Below are 19,732 nucleotides of genomic sequence, written 5' to 3' on the forward strand. Positions count from 1 at the left end.
TTATTCTCTATGGGACTGGAGGCCTCCACAGTGCCTGCCCTTGGAGGCTAGTTACCTGGCACACTGAAAGGGCCAGGGATGGCCTGGGTTGTGTCGGAGGTCACAGTGGGCCACACAGGAGCTTTGAGCAGGCATTGCATCCACTTGCAAACCATGTCAAGGAAGCACTTCTACCCATTGCTGACAAGCTCTGTGCCAAGGGCAGGCATGGTCTGGCCAAGTGGAAGAAAGGGGTTTGGGTGGGGTCAAGGCAGTTGTGATGTCTAGGTGACCCTGGAGGAGGCATCAGAAGAGGGGCGGGTCAAGAGGCCTGGCTTCTGTCTGTGGGGGTGAATGCCTGCAGCCCCTGAAGGAGCCCAGAAGGAGGCACCCAGGAGGAGGCACTGGCTTGTCCTTCTGGGTGGTCAGGCTGGATATGAAAGGGCCAGCCAGCCAATGAGGGTCTGGAGTTGTGGTGAGGCCTCCCTGGCTCTGCGTCTCCAAGGTGTGGGGGCGTCAGATCCTGGGGCCCCATGGGCAGAACGGGCTGCCCGCTGGAGGGGCTACAGGGCCTAGGGCTGCTGAGCGGTGGGCTTGGGAGCTTGTGCTGGTTTTCATGCCCTAAACCCCATATCCATTTCTGCCCTAAGGAGGTCAAGGATAGTGATATCTGCGCTGCCCACCCTGGGGCTGTCACAGGGGACAGGGAGGGGCCCAGCCAGAGAAGGGGAGCAGGTGTGCTGGGCTCTGGGTGAGCTGCTCAGGCCTGCCCCATGCCTACTCTGGGCTCTGCAGCCAGTGGATTTGGGGCTTCTCCGACCTTGGAGGCATCTAATGCTGGCATCTTTGGGGTGTGGGCCGGGCCCCAGGAGTGGGGCCTGGGCGGCCCTGTGTGTTGAAGAAGGAAGGCAGGGCCCCCGCTCCCTGGGCCCGACCCCCAGCTTCAGCCCCTCTTCCAGCCTGCTTGAAGCCCAGGCCATGTGTGCCCATCATGTGTGGATGAGACTCCAGGGCCCAGTGCTGTGCTGCCTCCTGGCTGCCTCTCCTGGGGGGCCTGTGGGGACCTGGACTGCTGTCTTGGTGCCCTTTCTCAAGCAGTCTCCAGGCCCACCTTTACCCTGAAACCCCCTTAGGGTGCCCTGCCCTCCAGTGGGGATGGGAGAGGGGCTGCAGGAGCTTGCACATTTCAGGGTTTGGGGTCAGACCTGAGCTAAGGTTCAGGGAATGGGGCCTTGTGTCTGGAGGGGTGATGTTGCACACTCGGCCTGCTGGCCTCAGCTGTGGGCTTGGGTGAGCAGCCTAACCCTGACTTTGGTGTTGGAGGTACCTCATGGAACCCCTGTGGGTCTTTTCCTTGATGGAGTGGGTGTTTAGCCCCTCTGGACCCAGGTGGGCCCAGGCTGTCTACCCAGGAGTGTCCCTGTCTGTAGGTATGGCTCTGGCTCTTAGCACAGCCAGCAGGGTCTGGATGAGCATGGGTGGTGCTCACCTTCACACTGACAGATCTGTGTGGGAGTGAGGGTCCTACAGGACCTGCTAGCTTATGCCGTGAGCATTGCACTGGTCCCCGGAGGTGAGCTGAACAGCAGCTGGCGCAGGTGTCACTCAGATGGAGCAGCAGGAATCGGCTGTCCTGGCTGGCAGTCTAGCCCCGGGCTAGCCTTTTGGAAACCTTTCCCCCTCATTCCCAGGCTCTGGCCCCACAGGTGTCAAGTCTGACTCCCCTGGGGCATGGGCCGTCACCGCCTCTGTGTTCAAGGAATGGCCTGAGTTCAAGCTGGGCTGGGGGTGTGTGAGTCCAGGCCAGGCAGACAGGGCCAGCTCCTCCTCCACCTGGTGGGTGTGGTCATCCCCAGATGGTTTGTGGCCACCCCCCGGACCTTCCATCCAGCCTGCCCTCCAGGTGCTGGCCTTGGCTCACTCCTCCATTTTGCTGGGCTGTCTGCCTCACACTTGCCTGCTGCTTTGTGAGACTGGGTCAGGGGTCCCAGGGACTTGGGTGACCTTGGCTTCCCCTCAAGTTCTAGGCTAAAGATCTGGGATTGGAATTTTCCCAGAAAGAGACTGTCCAGTTTGTTTTGCTTTTCTGAGCCCCTGCCGCCAAAGGGCTAGGGCACTCTGTTGGCAGGGTGGTGGATGGGGAAACGGACCCTGGGGTAGGACCAGAGCGGCCATACCCAGGTCTTCCTGGCTGAAGCGGGGTCTCACCAGCTCAGGTGGACAAGGAAGGCATGCATGGGGGGACCAATTTCTTGAGGAAGCCAGCCTGCCTTCTACAATCACGGTTGAGACTGCAGTTGTGTCCTGGTATTGGGTTTTTTTTTTTGCGGTATTGAGGTTTTTTTTGCCGGGGGTGCCCGGGTAAATATAAGACTGCATGTCCTAGCGCCCTCGTCTGGTGCACCCATGTGTCTGCATTCTGGATGATGACAAAGACGCAGAAGCACGTTGAGGGCCAGCTGTGCCCTCCCGCTCCTCACCCTGTTTCCTGCTCACTCCATCTGGAAGTCTCACTGGCACCTTGGCCCTGAAAGGTGACCTTGAGGAGGGAGGCCTGCACCTGGATGGAGCAGGCAGATGGAGTCTGGCTCCCTGAGACCTTGACCACTGGTAATGGAATGCCTAGATTGCCTTCTCTGGACTTCGTACTTGGCAGAGAAATAAACTCTTGTCTTTTGTAAACCACCGCGGTGTAGTTTTCTGATGTGTGCAGTAAGGCCACTGCAGAGTCTTTGTTCCACAGGAGCTGTTCCTGTAACCTGCTGCCCGGCAGCCCTTTCCCATGGTGAAGGCAGAGGAGGTGCTCCCCTCCTCCCCGCAAGGCTGCCCTCCTCCTTCCTCAGGGCCCTCGGTTCTGGGTGCAGCTGTCAGGCTGTAGGACAGCCCATGTGTCCACTGACTGTCTCAGTTGAGCCACCGTGGGGCCCGGCAGGACTTTTCCACAGGCCTCGCTCTCAGCCTTGACGTGGTCTCTAGACCTCTGGAGCCCCGGACCAGACTGTGCAGGGCAGGGAAGGCAGGACCTTGGCCCTGGCAGATGTGGCAACTGTTTGGGGCCAGCATCTCTAGGGACCATCTGGGCCTGGAGATCTGAGTAAAGTGGAATAGGCATGGAGCAGGAGGTGGCAGGGGTGTGGGTAGGCCGACTCTCCTGTTAGGGAGCTGGTGGGTCCTGCCCTGCCCCTGGGCTTGGAGGTGCCACAGCTCAAACCAAACCACCAGGGCTGGGGGCTTCTAAGGCCCCAATCCTGGCTCTTTGAGGACACTTGGGCCCAATGGTGGGTTTCCAGCAGACTCGCAGATGACCTGGGGGTGCTGCGTGGACCCTAACAGCGGCACCTGTCTGCTGCTCCTGGGGTCCTTCCTAACTGTCTCTCCTGCAACTGCCCAAGCTCCACGCGTGGATACAGTCGTGGGCTCCTCTCCCCTGACTGCCGTGTGCCTCCCATCTTGTCCCCACTGCTGCAGCCTTGGCTGTGACTCCATCATCCTCTCCACGGCTGCTGACTTGTCTTCCAAAAGGGGTTTCCGATCACGACAGCCCCTGCTTCCATCCTGCCAGTCTCTCCACCTCATCTCCCGTCAACAAACCCACCTCTCCCTGGACCCGTGCAATCTGATCTCATGCGTGTGCCTCAGATATGCTGTTCCTTCAGTCCTGAGCACCTTTCCTCACACCCTGTTTTGTGACATTGAAGGGGAAAATGTCAAATTTCTAAATCTTTAACACATAGGCTGAAAAACAAGGCCAGGATGCCCTGCAGGAGGACACGTGGCCAGGCCATGCTGGCCTCTGCCCTCCTCCCTTGACCAGCAAACCTACAGCTGCCACACACCTGCAGACAAGTCACAGCCCACCTCTCAGAAGATGCTTGCTGCTGGGCAACGATTAGGACCACAACCACCCCTAAGTTGTTGTTGTTGTTATTTTTTAATAATATGGAACTAAATGATGATGGTTGGAAGAATCTTAAAGGGAATAAAAGAGCTACAAGAAACTATTTGCAACGTTCATAAACTTTGAGAGAATGATAAAAATGCAAATTTGAAACTGTACCAAATGAACCAGAGTGACGAAAACAAGTCTTTTCTAAACCTATGAATTCTAAGGTAATGTAAAAGGCACAGAGATTCAAATCACAGAAATTTAGAAAGCCATAAGAGGACTTCCCTGGTGGCACAGTGGTTAAGAATCCTTCTGCCAATGCAGGGGGCATGGGTTCGATCCCTAGCCCGGGAAGATCCAACATGCCACAGAGCAACTAAGCCCCTGACCCATAACTACTGAGCCTGCTCTCTAGAGCTCATGAGCCACAACTACTGAAGCCCATGCGCCTAGAGCCCGTGCTCCGCAACAAGAGAAGCCACCGCAATGAGAAGCTCGTGTACTGCAATGAAAAGTAGCTCCTGCTCGCCACAACTACAGAAAGCCCGTGCACAGCAATGAAGACCCAATACAGCTAAATAAATAAATAAATAAACAAACAAATAAAAATTGCCGTCTCTCAAACCACTAAAAAAAAAAGGTTAAAAAGAAAGCCATTGGGCTTCCCTGGTGGTGCAGTGATTGAGAGTCCGCCTGCCGATGCAGGGGACATGGGTTCGTGCCCCGGTCTGGGAAGATCCCACATGCCACGGAGCGGCTGGGCCCGTAAGCCATGGCCGCTGAGCCTGTGTGTCCAGAGCCTGTACTCCGCAATGGGAGAGGCCACAATAGTGAGGGACCTGCGTACCACAAAAAAAAAAAAAAAAAAAAAAAAAAAGCCATAAGAAATGAGTGTGTCTTATTAATAAAAGGGAGCTGATGCTGAAGAAAACTCTCCTGGAAAATAGTGTAAAGCCAAGTGGCCCTGGAGCCAAAGGCCTCCTGCCCACCCACCTCCACACCCTCCTCTGCCAACCCTACATGCCTCTTTTCTCACCCTGGACGAAGGGTCTTCCAGGTGGCCATTTAGCTACCCTGATTGTGCACTTGCATTTTTGGCTTATTCCACAGCAGCAAGTTCTGTAAATTGACTACGTATCGGGAAAAACGAGCACTTGTTTTTGTCTGGAACTTGATACAGGAGGCTCGTGCTGGGACTGCACTGGGTGACGGGGCCCGCGGGCCCACCTCGTGACTCACAGACCACGGTCATGTTCCCTCCCAGCCTTTATTTTGCGGACAGTCACCACGCACTAGGTGTGCCCTCCATGGGTGGCCGCTCAGCCCCATGGTGGTCCCCAACTGGCCTCCCTGCCCGTGGCTCACCCCTCCCCTCACTGGTCACTCTGGAAGATGCTGGTGGGATGACACCGGGCTCAAGGCCGGCTCTGTCTGGTGCAGTGTCCACCCTCTCAGGAGAGGGACTCCAGGACACCCAGCTGCACTGGAAACCAAGACCTCAGTGCCTAATTCAGCGGCATCTCCCCTGAGGACAGTGACAGGCATCTTTCTGTCCATCCTGGGCAGCCTGGTGAGCCTGATGCCCACTGTCCTGCAGGCCTCCCCTGGGAAGCTCCGTGCCAGGTACGAATGCAGGGATATGGCTGGGTACTCTTGACCCCTGGGTCAGTGAGGCCCCTTCCGGGACAGCCCTCCGCCCAGACCCCGCAGCCTGCCCGCACAGACTGCCCGACACGCTCTTGGTGGGGATCTTGAGTTTTGGACAGCGGGCTTCAGAATGCCTGAGACGCGGACGTTCCCATGCTGCTTCCCGGCGTGAGGGCGCGACACACCCGGTCCATACTGTGCCTTGATTCTTGAATCCATTGTAGAAAACAGTGATCAGAAATAAAGGTGCAGGATGAGGTGAACTCGGAGCGAGAGAGGATGCCCATCCGTGAGCCCGGCTCCTCACGGCCCCTCGTCCTCAACAGGTGGCTGCAGGTGGGCGAAGCTCAGGAAGACCTGCTCCAGCGAGATCTGGCTCACAGAGTAGTCGTCCATGCCATACTTCTCCTTGGCCTTCTCCAGAACACCAAACACCTTTGGAAGCAGAAAAGCCACTGTTAACAAGGCAGGGCCTGGCTCCTCAGCTGGTCTGGGACTCCTATGGCCATAGGGGATGGTAAGGTCACCAGAGATCCTACCCCTGCACGGGGTGAGCAGGCCCCAGCACCAGGCTTCCTCCTGACTCTTCCCAGCTCAGAGTATGACCTTTGGGCAAGACGTGTTACCTTTCTGGGCCAGTCTCCTTTTTTGCACCATTTTTTTTCCAACTCAGATATTTGAGGTATAAACCCCCAAATAGCAATATTAGGGTGCTAGCAAATATTAGGGTGAGTGTTAGAGCAGAAACTGAAAGTGATTCCTCCTTGGAAACAGCTGGCTGGAGAAGGAGCAACTGCTGGAGGTCCAGTGGGGCCCAAGCTCACCTTCGCCCAGCTGAGGTCATTGCCAGGCAGGTGGTAATGGACCATCCCTTGGTGCTCATCTTCCAGGACGCTGCCTGCACAAAGGAGAGACCGTGTCCCCCTGAGGGCTGGGCTGGATGGCCAGGGGAGGGCGGCCCAGGCCCCTGGAATTGTAGCCCTCGTCCCAGGGGTCAGGGATGGACAGACGCACAGATGACCTCTGCACAGCAGCACACACCTGGGAAGGTCAAGTCCACGAATGCCTTGAACTCTTCCAGGGCCTCCTGCCGCCTGTCACTCCGGATCTTGGCCCGTAGGGAGTAGCCACTGCCAAACTTGCTCTTGAGGTGCTGTGGGCTGCCCAGGCACTTGAACTGACCCTGCACCATGATGGCCAGCCGGGTGCACAAGGCCTCACACTCCTCCATGCTGGGGAGAGGGAGTGGAGGCCTGATATAGCACTGGGGAATGCTGATGCCCACCCTCCATATCAAAAGCTGTGCACATGGGAAAGTACTGATGCCCAGATCAGGCTGTTCCTGATTCCCATGCTCAGGATGTGGCCCACATGGTAGAGCCTAGGGATTCTCCTCAGACTCTTCACCAGATGCTGACAGGTCTTCTGTCCACCCAACCCCTCCCGGCCCACCCCTCCTACAGCCCCGGTCCTGGCTTTACCTGTGGGAGGTGATGACGATGGCCTTTCCAGACTCGCGGGCCCTTGCCACGGTGTCCCAGAGCAGGCGCCGGGCCACGGGGTCCATGCCAGTGGACGGCTCATCCAGGAAGATTACTGCTGGCTCTCCAAGAAGGGCAATGCCGGTGCTGAGCTTCCGCTTGTTGCCGCCGCTAGGGCAGAGAGGGTGCAGGGGAAGGCAAGGCAGATGATTAGCGTGGGCTCCCTGGGTCCCAGCACAGGACCGGGCCCAGTGATGGCAGAGTGTCTCAGGTGAAGAAGAATGAGGTGAGCATGCCTGGAAAGCCCACTTCATAGAGTAGGAAGCCCTAGAGAGAGCTGTGCCCAGGGGGTCGGTCCACAGCCCCACACAGAGCAGTAACACCACCTCTCTGCATCTAAGGGGGCCTGACAGGAGGTCCTGGCTGTGCCTCCAGGTGGCAGGAACCTGAGAGGCAGCCCCTCTCATCTGGACCTGCCTGGGCCATGCTGCCAAATCCTCACTGATCCTGGAATGATGGGTGGGAGCTCCAGCCGCTGACCCGAGTGCCCCTGGCTCTATGGTAATGGAGAGCCTGACTCCACCCTGGGAAGGCCTGAGGTCACTGAGGCAGGGGGCAGGGCAGGGGCTGGGACGCAGGCGCACCTATACGTCCTGACCAGCTTGTTGGCATGCGGCTCCAGGAGCAAGCCCCGCAGCGTGTTCTCCACACAGGCGCTGATGTAGCACTCGGGGACACCCCGGAGCCGGGCGTACATGACCAGTGTCTCCCGGCCCGTCATGTGGTCCAGCAGGGCATCAAACTGGGGGCAGTAGCCAATCCGCTGCCGCATCTGGGGTTGGAGCACAGCCAGGAGACAGCAGGTCAGAGGGTTTCTCTCAGGGGATCTGTCTAGGGTGGTCCCTCAGTTGGTGCACAGGCCCTGGCGGCCTCCCACTGCCAAAGTTTGCCGAGCAGCACTTTGTTGGGGTTGCTGGAGGGGCTCGGCTGGCTCAGTGGCCGGGTAGGCACCGGGACCCAGACTGCCCCCCACCCAGGGGTCAGAGACAGGCCAGAGACCAGTCTACCCCGGGCAGCACAGGGGCAGACAGGTGCAAGAATGCACTGATTATACAAAGTGACCGTGTCCATGCAATGCTTTACAGCTGACAGATACCCGTTCATTAGACGCTTGACAAACATCTAATGTGTGCTGGGACCTTTCTTTTTCCTCCTCTGTTAAGAGATGTTTGCTGGCAACACCTTTGGGGTGGGGTGTCACCTGGGCAGATGGTATGGTAGCTGGTCTTGGAGCAAGTGGCTACGTTCAGCACAGCCAGGATGCTGCGTGGCAGGCCTCCACCTCCAGCCACATTCGGCATCTGGTGGGGACAGGCAAGCCTGGTTTCTGTGGATTCCAGACATATGGTTTCTTTTTCTTTAACCTCTTTGGGGTTCTTAGACTTCCGGAATCTGTTCTTAATTGGTCTGGGAAAGTTCTTGGCCATGACCATGGCAGTTACTACCTTTCCCTCCGTTCTCTCCTTTCTTGCGGGAACCAGATTAAACGTATTTCAGGCTTCTCACCTTGCCTCCATTTCCTAGATCACAGATACAGTTTCCTCTTCCTTGCATATAATTTCAATCTTGTCTATTTCTTTGAACATAGTAACACAGTTGTTTTATAATTTGGATCTGGTAATGGCAAATCCAAAGTGGTAGGCTTGTCCTGCTGTGGAGCCCTTGTGTCTGTGGCTCCAGCCACAGCACCCTGTCTGCTTTGTTTGCTTTGCTTGTGCACTGCTCACAGGCCTTGAAGCACTATGTGAGGGGCTCTTGGAGGCCTAGGATGAAAGCCTTCCTGCAGAGAGGGTGTGAGCTGCAGTGTGGGGGCAGAGCCACCTGGAAGCCCCTGCTGCCAGTTCAGGAGATGCAGTCATTCCCAGGCATAGGCATCTTCTCTGTTCCTTCCCCTGCCCTGCTCAGCACACGGGAAACCGTCCATGCAATCCCCGGGGGTAGGGAGAGCAGGAGGGTGGCCTGCTTCATCCTAACCTACGGCGGTGGTCCTTTGTTTCTGCCCCATACACTCGATAAGGTCCCTAAACCAAGTCACTGGGACCACAGCGCCCTCTGTGCAGGGGCGCTCCAGTGGAGCCTCTCGGGGCTTGCAGATTGCGGAGGTCTTCACCATGCCTCGGGCTCTTAGATGCTCTTAACCATGTGGTTTGTCATTAACATTTTATCCTGCTTTTGGTTCTCGGTGGAACGCCTGGTTTGAACAGCCCAGAACACCATTATTATAAATCTATGCGCACAGACTAGAGTTCTTTCCAGTGGGCAGAGTTCTGTGGGTGCCACTCTGTGCCCAGGTCCAGAGAAGCTGCTTCTCTGGGAGGGACCCGGTCTCGGCCCGCCTGCCAGGCCTGGTCCCTTCTGGCCGAGGGGGCTGTAATCTCCTCAGTCTTCTCCTCATCACTTGCTTACCTTTGGCCGTGGTCACTGCCTCGTCCTGCTGTCCATGAACCATGAGCCAGAGACAAGCCCCATCCCTACCTCCCGGATGCCCTTCCTCTTGCCTCCCTGGCTGTACCCACCTTCCCGATGTCAGAGCTAATGCTGTAGCCCCCAACAAAGGCGTCCCCAGAAGTAATGGTCTCCTCCCCGGTCAGCATTTTGAAAGTCGTGGTTTTGCCGGCTCCATTGAAACCCAGCAGGCCAAAGCACTCCCCTTTCTGGACTGCGAGGGAGACCTTGTCCACGGCGAGGAGGGGCGCTCGCTGCTCATACACCTGCACAGTGCCCAGGAGAAAACACAGCTGTGGGGAGGCCTGCGGACAGCCGGGAGCCAGCTGGGTGGGGGCCCGGGGGGTAGACCCGCAGAGGGTGGGCCTGCCTCACCTTGGAGAGCTCCTTGATAATCAGAGGCGTGTCCAGCAGGGAGTCCAGGCTGGGGGCCAGGATGCGGTTCCTCTCATCCACCACATCCTGGTCTTCAGGAAGCGCCGACGTCCGGGTGTACACTTCTGTCTGTTCCAGAGTAAGACCACCAGGGTGAGCTCCCAACAGAGCAGTCCTTCCCCATGGGAGGAAGGGCTAAACTACTCACCCCAGCTCAGCCCCACGTGTGCCGACTCAGACCTCCCACAAGGAGAGCTGGGCAGCTGTAAGGGCTAACATTTGCCTCGAGGAGACACAAACTACCTGAGGGACAAGGACGGTGCAGGACTCATGGAGAAAACCATGAAACCCCTTTTCTTAGAAAAGTCATAATACCTTAGCCCCAATTAGCCCTGGGTTCCTGTCCATCCAATGCTGTTTCAACAGGTTTTGTTTGTTTAGGGAGAGAATGTATGTGACAAACATGAGGGCGCCCCAGTCCACACACCTCCACTGAGACCATGGTCCCTGAGGCCCCAGGCTCCCTCGACTCCATGGCTTCAGGGTCTTGGGACAGAGAGCCCCTGGGGACGGTGAGGCCACAGCCCCTCCCAGGCTGTGAGCACTGCCAGTGGACGCGCAGCCAGGCTGTGGCCAGTGCTGAGGCCCTCCCTGTGTGTGGCCTCAAGGAAGCCCAACCTCGGTTGGAGGGCGCCCAATGCAGAGCAGCCAGAGGCCAGACGGGGGCCCCGGAACCACTCACCAGCGCCCGCCTCCTCTGGAAGGCACACAGGCAGGCCTTCAGCCTCCACAGCAGATCAGTCTCAATGAGGAAGAGCAGGGTGAGGTAGGCAAACCCTGAGGTAGCCATGGAGGTCACGAACCTGCCAACCCCTGGAGCGCTCCATGCATAGAAGTTCTCCTGGTACTGGATGTCTATGCAAGCAAGGGATAGGGTGCTGTGCCCATGCCCTGAGCGCCCTCCCCCTCCGGGGTCCCAGCCCACGACCCTCTCTCTGGGACCGTGAGGTGCCTGCGCTCAGCCCCCAGGGTGGAGGATGCGCTGGCGCGGGGCCCACTGGGCTTCCGAGGGTGTGTCACTGCCACACGGGGGCCCCAAGCATCTCCTGCATTTTGGTGGCTTCACCATGCGAGGTGGCCCTTGTGCCTGTGATGGGGGACAGGCTGTCCCAAGAGAGGCCTGGACACTCACTGTGTTTCCGGCAGTAGTGGGCTGCCACTTCGGAGGAGGTGCAGTACCTCCTTGTCTCGTAGTTCTCGTAGAAGCTGCTGACCGCCATCCCCAAACAGTGGTTGGGCAGCACCAGGAACACGTGGTCCAGGGTTCTGGAAAGTTCTTCTAACTTGACCGCTGTGGGGAGGAGGCACAGACAAGTCAGCGCTGGAGGACACACCGCACCTGCCTCCAAGAACAGAGCAATCGGGAAGGGCAGGTTTCCGGAGTTCCCTGCATAGCCAGCTGTGCCTCCCCCGGGGATCAGGCACCAGAGCTCCGGGGCAGCACCTCTGGCAGGCGGCCCCACCGGCCTGCCCGGTGCCCCCATCTGGGCCTCCCCCATCGAGCTGAGCGGCTCTGTGGGTGCAGGGATGGGAGTGCAGGGAGGTGGTCTCCTGGCTCCCACCTGGGATGCGCATGATGGTGACCACGAGGAAAGTGGCGATGCCCGACAAGATGTTGAATATGGTCAGCCTCGTGTAGGCAGTGGCCGCCCCCGAGAAAAAGAAGCTCATCAGGTACATGAGGGGGATGATGGCCCAGCCATAGAGCATGAGCAGCAGCAGGGCGTCGGCCACGTGGCCGTCCTGCGTGAAGGCGTGCACGTCGAAGGCTTTGAACACCACCTGCAGCAGCACAGACAGGTGGCCGGCGTGCCCTCAGGGGGCGCATGAGCCCAGGCCCATCAGCCCCTCTGGCCGTGTCTGCCCCCCACCCACCTCCAAGGCTCTCCTGGCATCCTCCCTGAGGAAATAGGGAGCTGTCCACCAGGGCACCTGCTCCTGGGCCCTACCTACCAAAGTGGGGCAGAGGCTGGGGGTGTGCAGACAGGCGAGGGGGGCTGCCAGGGCATTCCCAATCTCCTCCCACAACGGGGGCTGAGCTGCCAGCATGGACCCCAGGCTGGTTTCAGTCCACGCAGGGTCCCCAAGGCAAGCCCCCTGGACACGTGGGGGAAGGGCCCCAGCACCATGCAGCTCACCAGCAGCAGCAGACTGGGGACGAGGAAGGACATGAGGTCCCACAGCAGAGCTGAGAGCCAGAAAGTAGCCACGTGGACTCCGCTCACAAACTGCATGTGCTTGGCCTGGACGGCCCTCTCACTGACCGCCAGGATGGAGAACGTGCTGGACAAGAACGCCATGGCGAAGAGCAAGTTGAGGGCGATGTCGAATCCCTTCCGGCCCCTGCGGGGGTGAGGAGGGGGCATACCGACAGGTCAGGGACAGAGCACAGCATGTCTGGGAAGGTGGGGGTATCAAGTGCTGGGTCACTACTGTCCAAAGCAGGTGATGCAGTGGCCCAGCCACTAAAGGGTTTAAGGGAGAACATGAGAGCCTCAGGGTCTCTGCACCAGGAAAATTCCATCCCCCTGAGAACAGCTCCTCCTCTGGACATCCTATCCCCAATGACGGCAGTGCCACTCTCCCAGTTGCCTTCAATCTGTCCCCGTGCCACCCACTCCCACAGACCCTCAGGTATGGATCTGAGACCTCCACCTCGGTCTCTCTGGCTGCCCCAGTCAGACCCGCTGTCGGGCACAGCATCAGGGTGGTGGCCGTCTCCCCGCTCTTGAGTGGGCAGGACACTCAGGTGCCAGCAACATGTTCCAGAAACCAGCGCTGACAGCATTATTCTTCGGTAGCTTAAAACATCCCACAACACAAAAGGTTCAACAAATGGTGCTGGGACAAATGGATGCTATGTACTGAGTGAAGTGCTACCACAACGTGGATGAGCCTCGAGAGTGAAAGAAGCCAGTCATGAAAGGCCACACACGTGGTATCTGATTCCATCTACATGAAATGTCCAGGACAGGCAAATCCACGGAGACAGAAAGCAGACTCCTGGCTGCTTAGAGTTGGAGGAAAGAGGAATGGGGAGTGACTACCAGTGGTCCCGGGGTTTCTTTCAGGGATAATGAAAACGTTCAATAAAATTATATTGTGGTGATGTCTTCACGACTCTGAATACACTAGAAACTATTCAGTTGTACACCGTGAACCGGTGAACTGTATGGCAGGTGGATTATATCTCCTAGAGCTGTTACAACAAAACAAAAACTCCTGTTCCTTGTCCACTGTCACCCTACTAAGCCCAACTCCTCAGCCTGATCCCCAGCATGGTGAGAACAGAGGACCGCCGCTGTGTCTCTGCTTCCGTGGTGGGGGTGGGAGGGAGCAGAGGGGACGGGAGACACTAGAGGGTCAGGGCACAGTCTAAAATGGGAAGTGAGGATGAAGCCGCCCCCCAATGATTAACTGCCCTGAGGTGGGATGATTGTTCTGAAATTCATTGATTTTTCTGGCTTCCTCTGGACGGTCCCCAGAGGTCTGGGGACTTTGCAACGAGGAAGAGGGAGAGTCCCACACACATGATGGTGTGACAGGCCTAAGGACAGAGATGCCCAATGGGCTCCCTGACTCGAGGCCACCGAGGGGCAGCAACACACACAACAGCTGCGTGCTGCAGGTTGGACGGGAGCAGACACTCGGATCCCCCAGGGGCAGCGGCCAGCAAGAGCCGGGTGCAGATTTGGGAAGAGGGCACGGCCCTCCAAATCCTCAGGAGTCTCCCGTGGGGCCTGGGTGTATGGGGGCTGTGGTCTCACCAGCTTATCTGCTGTCCAAGGGAAGGCTGAGTGTGGAAGGCCGAGAAGGATGTGGGGCAGGAGTCCCCAGCCAAGAACTGGGAGATTCCTGAGGGCAGAAACAATGCTGTTTTTACCGCCGTGGCCCTTGGGGGTCCCTGGCAGTGCCCGAGGTGGTCAGGCCTGGGCGGGGTCCCGACCTGATGGGAGCAGGGTCCTGACTGGGCTGGGCCAGGTCCTGACCATGCAGGGATGGGGTCCTGAGGGCGGGAGGGGACAGTGCACATACTCGTTGAACTGATCCTTGGCGGCCTGCAGGGCACTCCGGGGCTGAGGGTAGTTGGAGACCATGATGGAGGCCTGAGGGCCACACAGCAGCTTGAACAGAAGGTTGTCCACGATGGCCAGTGCGGTGGCCGGCGAGTGGTATGCCTGGTTGTTGAACAGGGCAGTGACCACCGTGCGCTCGCCCACGTCTCTGAAGGATGCCGCCACCAGGCACCGCTCGTTAAAGCCGCCCCCCTCCACCGAGGCCCTGAAAATCAGGAACTCCTCCAGGTCACCTGGGGGTGGGCAATGGCAGAGTCAGCAGCGTCCTGCGTCCCCCTCCGAGGCCCTGCTCTGTGGGGCTCTGAAGGGCCGGAGGAACAGCAGAAAGGATGCATCACCTTCCACCCGCACGCTGTCCACGGACCATGGGGCCACGCAGTGGGAGCAGCAGGACCTAGGGCTGAAGGCCTCGGGGGGGACACCCCCATAGCCACAGGAGCTGAGTGGCAGGGCAGGCTCTTCCTTCTCCCCCACAAGCCCCCTGTTCACACACATACACACACTAAAGGGCCTCTCAGAGATACAGGCCTGGACCTGGGCCAGGGTCAACGTGGCAGGAAGAGGCTGGATCAGGAGGAGGTGAGGGTCCAGAAGTCAGAGCTGTGGAAACCTCTGAGCGGCCTGAAGGGTGAAGCTCCCAGTCAGGTGCAGGGAGGGGTGGCCCTAGGTGGGCTTGGACCAGCCCTCAGGACCACGGCGGTGGGTGAGGGGCTACCTCCAAGGGTGCAATTACACTGGACTGTCCCTCTATGTCTCTGTTTTTCCAGTTTTCATAGAAGGCATAAGTACACTTTTTTTTTTTTTTTTTCCTTTTTTTGCTGTACGCAGGCCTCTCACTGTCGTGGCCTCTCCAGTTGCGGAGCACAGGCTCCGGACGCGCAGGCTCAGCGGCCATGGCTCACGGGCCCAGCCGCTCCACGGCAATGTGGGATCTTCCCGGACCAGGGCACGAACCTGTGTCCCCTGCATCGGCAGGTGGACTCCCAACCACTGCGCCACCAGGGAAGCCCGTAAGTACCCTTTTATAATCATAAAAAAAAAAAAAAGAGTTTTAAAAAATAGTGGCCTGAGGGAGAAGGCCCTGGGAGAAGGAGCTGTTCTCTTGGCACGCGGATGAGCTCCAGCGAATCTCCACTTCACACCAGATTCTCTGGGCAGTTGGGTTCTGGGCAGCCTATATGCCTGGCATTCTCCTGCAACCCAAGGGCAGCAACAGAATCCTAATCATGCCAGGCCCGTCATTTTGCTCCTTAGCTGTGGCACAGAGCAAGTGGGGGTTCTGATGGGGGTGGGGTCAGCTGCCCACCCACGAGTGACCTTGGGGGCATTCAGTTCCACTAGCTCACGAGCACACACTGCCCAGCCCAGAGCTGGCCGCGCGGCTGCAGGGAACCAGCATCTCACACATGCTCATTGCTCCCGCCTTGCCTCTCACTCAGCTGTCGCCTGGGGACAGCGATGACACCCACATTGTGGGACCCCAGTGTCAGCGAGGGGACAGGGACCCGTTGGTGAATCCTAATGGAGACAGTTATAGAGATTCCTGGTAAGGTGTGCTGTGGCTCTTGGCAACAAGGAAAAGGGTCAGATGCGTTAGGTGCAGTGTAAGTCACCCACAGTACGGTGCTCAGGACTGAAAGTCCCCACGCTCCATGAGGGAGCAGGCAGTCTGGCCTTCCACACCCTCCCAGGCCTGGGCATCTACGGTACTGTTCTAAATCCCTGGAGCCACCACGCACCATGACAGCCCTGAAATCTTCACACCAGGCTGAGTGACAGCCAGAAAACAAGATAGGATGGAATGGGGGTGACAAACAAGGTGCCCACCACTGTCAGTAGGGCTACTCAGGGCCCTGATCGCTGGCAGGCCAAGCAGGGACTCCGGCTGCAGCAGCTCCTTCTGGCAGCGGTGCCCCTGGCAGTGCCGGCCTGCTCTAGGCCGTTGACACGTTCGACATTTTCCTAAAGAGGAACCTGACTCCTGCCAAGATTTTGGAACCATCAGCGTGCTGAACCTCAAAGTTGCTGGCCAGGAAGTGAGAGGGGAGCAGAAAAACGTGAAAAACTTCAAGCATATTCCATTTAACTAGAGTGCGATGCCTGCTCTAAAGCCAGGGCAGTGTCCAACTGCCACCGCCAGGGACACGAGATAGTTTCAGTTTTAGGATGTGGTAAGAAAACACCATGTCACATAAGGCATATCGTGACCGTTCTCTCAAACAAAAAAAGGTAACATAAACATTGCTGAGGTTTTACATTTCATTTGTAAATGGTCCTGAAGAATCTGACTTCTGTAAATGACTGCCTGGACATAGTTTAGCCCTAGAGATGTGGACTTTTGTCTTCCTTTGACTCAGGGCAAAGATTTTCTCCCCCAGGGGACACCTGGCAATGTCTGGAGTGGGGTGATGCTGCTAAGCAAAGAATGCTGCTAAGCAAAGAACCACCCCAAATGTCCACAGTGCCTTGGTTGAGAGGCAGGATCTGACAGCACAACTTGGGCCCCAAGCCGCCTGGGGACATCCCTTACCCAGCACCTCTCGAGGTTCCTGGTCCTCAGCCTGCAGCATGTCTTTCAAATGCTCTGACAGCTGCTGATCCAGCCGAGAGGTCCCGGGAACCGAGAAGGGCACGATGGTTCTGCCATACTCGGCCAAGGTCAGCTTCAGGAGGGGGTCATCGAAGATCTCGGAGGAGTAGTTGATGGCCAGGAGGGCCAGGGTGATGCATGTCAGAGGCACCAGGACCTGGGCCGTTACCATCTTCCACTCCCGCCAGCTGTATGCGGCCTTCTTCAGGAACATGGCCCAGAACTGCTGGCAGTGGAGGGCCAGCTGCGACAGAGGGGATGAGGGTGATACAACCGCCACCACAGAGCCAGTGCCTGACCCCGCCCTCCAGCAGCAGGCACGGTCTGCACATGAGCCAGGGCTTCTCCTGGGGCCCAGTCGATGACATGGAAGACTCACAAGAACACATCCCCATAGGTCCCAAATGGGCCCTGGGGGTCTCACATCAGCTGTGGCGGCAGGGCAGGCACTATTCCACCATCGAAGGAGGTTAAGGGAACCTCTGTTATCCCAGAGGGGAGCTGAGGCCTCTGCTTTCCCCATGCTCCTGGTCAGAGGACTCTGGCCAACCTCACAGCAGAGGAAATGGACAAACCTCCCCCCACTGCCTATATTCCCCACGCTCAGCCCTTCACTGTCCTCTAAGTGCAGGTCAGGCCGGCAGGGACCAGAGCCCAGCTCCGCCATGTGCTACCCATTCGACCTTGGCCCAGGCCTCAGCTTCCTGTCTGTAAAATGGGACTGGTGCTGCCCTCTGTCTCACTGGGTGCCAGGCACATAGCAAGCTCTAAGCTCTCGGTACACGGGGCACTGTCAGCCTTATAAGCAGTGTTCACACTTATTTGTGAGTGGCCAGGTTAGAACAACGAGAAACGACAGGTACTCGACTAAAATGTTCCGGGTTTTCCTTCTGCCTGCCAGCCCATGGGAGCACGAGCTGTAATCTGCCCTCTTCCCAGAGTGCTGACCCTCCCTATGCTCACATCTGCCCCCGCGGCCTCTAACGCACGCAGTGCTCGAGGTCGCGCAGTCTCACCCCGGTGTTGAGCCTGACGGCAGTGTTCTCCTCAATCAGGGTGCCGACGCCGTCAGTCGGGTCCATCATCCCGCACAGGTGGCTGTCCACGGCCCAGTCACTCGCCCGCCTCTCGTGCTGGTACTGCAGGGCAGGGAGCTGGATGGCTTGGATGTCCATGCTGGTGTCCACCAGCTTACCAACCCTGGTCGAGACATGGAGGCCCAGTCACAACTCGGCTCCTCAGGGAGGGAGAGGGGCAGCAAAGGCGGGCGACTGTCAGGGGCACTAAAGCAGAGCGCCATCTGCTCCATCAGCTGGGACTTCATTTGTTCATTCACTCATTCATCGATAAGTATCTCCAGGACACCAGCTATGGCAGCCAAGCAAAGTCCAGGAGAGAGACAACTAGACAGGGCCCTGCACATGGGGGCCTCCTGGTCTCCCAGGGAGACTGATCGAAGTCAGCATTTATAACCCGGGCTTTCCAGAGGGACAGGATGGGGCTTGAGGCACGATGGCAGCACCAGGAGGGCTTGTCACAATACAGGACATCGCGGCTCGGGGTGCTCACTGTCACTCTGAGACCAGGGAGCAGAAGAGTGTGTTCCAGAAGGGGCAACACTGGGACAGGTGCGACAGAGACGGGTGCATGGAGGGCGGGTGGGTGGTAAGGCTGCCAGGCCTTGTGGCGGAGCCTGGTGTTGGCGCCGCACCGAAGCCAGGGAGCCACCCGACTCAAACGGCACTATACTTATATTCACTTATCCTGTTGCCTCCTGTAGGGTATGCGATCCTCAAGGAAAAACATCTATCTCACAGTTTTTGTATTTCTTGTTCTTAGCACTGTATCTGCTAAATAAAGCATTCAAGCAATGTTTGACCAATGTATTAACCGTCTGGAGCTCACCCCGTAGTTCTGAGGGGTGAAGGCTAAATTTCACATCTTCATCAAAGATGGAAACACACTCTGGGATCATTACCTAGACCTGAGAGGAGCTTGGCCAGCCTGATGCTGCTGAGGTGCTCCCGGGAGGGGCCCCAGGGAAGATGCCAACACACTCACAACGTGGGAATGGAGTTTCCAGTGATCAGAGCTCGGCTGCTCTGCTGTCTGAGTCACTGCGCGTGTCAGGAACCTGGCTGAGTCTGTGCAAGTGTTAATATAGGGCTGTGATGTGAACTTGGGTCCTGACAGCCGGCCCACTGCCCTGCTGCCCACCCCCCCGGGCTGTAGGTCCACCTCAGATGGGTGTTCCAGATGACAATCAAGGGGATTGCTTTATTATCACACTTTGGAAAAATCATCAAGGCTGAGCCCTAGACAGATGCAGACGCACGTTTACTTACCGCAGGAAGACTTCCTCCATGGTGGTGACAGAGGCCCCGAAGCTGGCGATGCCCAGCTCCTTCTGCTTCTTCTCCAGTTTAGCAAAAAGACTTTCAAACCTGAAGAAAAAGACCGAGTGATGAGTCACTTCTCAGTGACTTTCTAGATAATTTGTTTCTAAATAATCACCTCTGTGCTGTACAGGGGAGGAGCAAAGGAAGGTTAGCTCCTTGAGATGCCTTCTCAAAAAAAAAAAAAGTTAGGCTTTGTTCTTCCCCTGCACACCCTTTCTCCCCGCATGTAACATTTCTTTTTTAATAATCTTTTTTTTTTTTGGCCATGCCGCACAGCTAGCAGGATCTCAGTTCCCCGACCAGGGACTGAACCCAGGCCACAGCAGGGAAAGTGCTGAATCCTAACCACGAGACCACCAAGGAATTCCCACACATAACATTTTTTGAGTATGTTGGCCTATAAGGCACTCTTCGATACCTATACACCTACGTGAAATCACAAAGCAAACCAAAAGAAATTGATGAATATTCTTTTACTTATTGGGTAGGGAAGTACTTTCTAAGAAGAAATAACAAAGGAAAAGATATAACCCATTAATCCCATCTGCAGGGGGGAAAAATCCCACAAAATTAAAAGGCAGCAACAAATTAGAAAATGTTGCGACACAAATGGTTGATGTTAATACATAAGCCGTGAACATGCAACACGCAGAAGGAGCGATGCTTATAGCCCAATAAGCATGGGAAGCGGTCAACCTCCCGCCAGCAGGAATGGAAGAAATACAAAATGCCAA

The 19,732-nt window shown here is 57.2% G+C and overlaps 1 protein-coding gene across 3 annotated transcripts in view; it reads right to left on the minus strand.

Annotated features, from left to right (window-relative positions):
• Positions 1-5,113: 5,113 nt before the first annotated feature.
• ABCA3 (ATP binding cassette subfamily A member 3) overlaps positions 5,114-19,732 on the minus strand; it is a 44,745-nt gene continuing 30,126 nt past the window's right edge. For 2 of the 3 annotated variants that reach the window (XM_024759427.1, XM_024759428.1), the window contains 15 exons: positions 18,945-19,043; positions 17,616-17,799; positions 16,540-16,843; positions 13,969-14,242; positions 12,072-12,276; positions 11,496-11,715; positions 11,066-11,224; positions 10,616-10,788; positions 9,874-10,002; positions 9,570-9,764; positions 7,638-7,825; positions 6,994-7,164; positions 6,554-6,744; positions 6,337-6,410; positions 5,114-5,947 (listed from right to left, as the gene is read on the minus strand). In XM_024759427.1, the coding sequence (XP_024615195.1) occupies positions 5,816-5,947; positions 6,337-6,410; positions 6,554-6,744; positions 6,994-7,164; positions 7,638-7,825; positions 9,570-9,764; positions 9,874-10,002; positions 10,616-10,788; positions 11,066-11,224; positions 11,496-11,715; positions 12,072-12,276; positions 13,969-14,242; positions 16,540-16,843; positions 17,616-17,799; positions 18,945-19,043 (2,698 nt within the window). In that variant the 3' untranslated portion in view covers positions 5,114-5,815. The remainder of the gene's footprint in view (positions 5,948-6,336; positions 6,411-6,553; positions 6,745-6,993; positions 7,165-7,637; positions 7,826-9,569; positions 9,765-9,873; positions 10,003-10,615; positions 10,789-11,065; positions 11,225-11,495; positions 11,716-12,071; positions 12,277-13,968; positions 14,243-16,539; positions 16,844-17,615; positions 17,800-18,944; positions 19,044-19,732) is intronic. The other variant, XM_024759429.1, reaches the window with a different exon arrangement.

The sequence above is a fragment of the Neophocaena asiaeorientalis genome, unplaced genomic scaffold, assembly GCF_003031525.2.
Source record: "Neophocaena asiaeorientalis asiaeorientalis breed wild unplaced genomic scaffold, Neophocaena_asiaeorientalis_V1.1 scaffold254, whole genome shotgun sequence".
Lineage (NCBI taxonomy): Eukaryota > Metazoa > Chordata > Mammalia > Artiodactyla > Phocoenidae > Neophocaena > Neophocaena asiaeorientalis.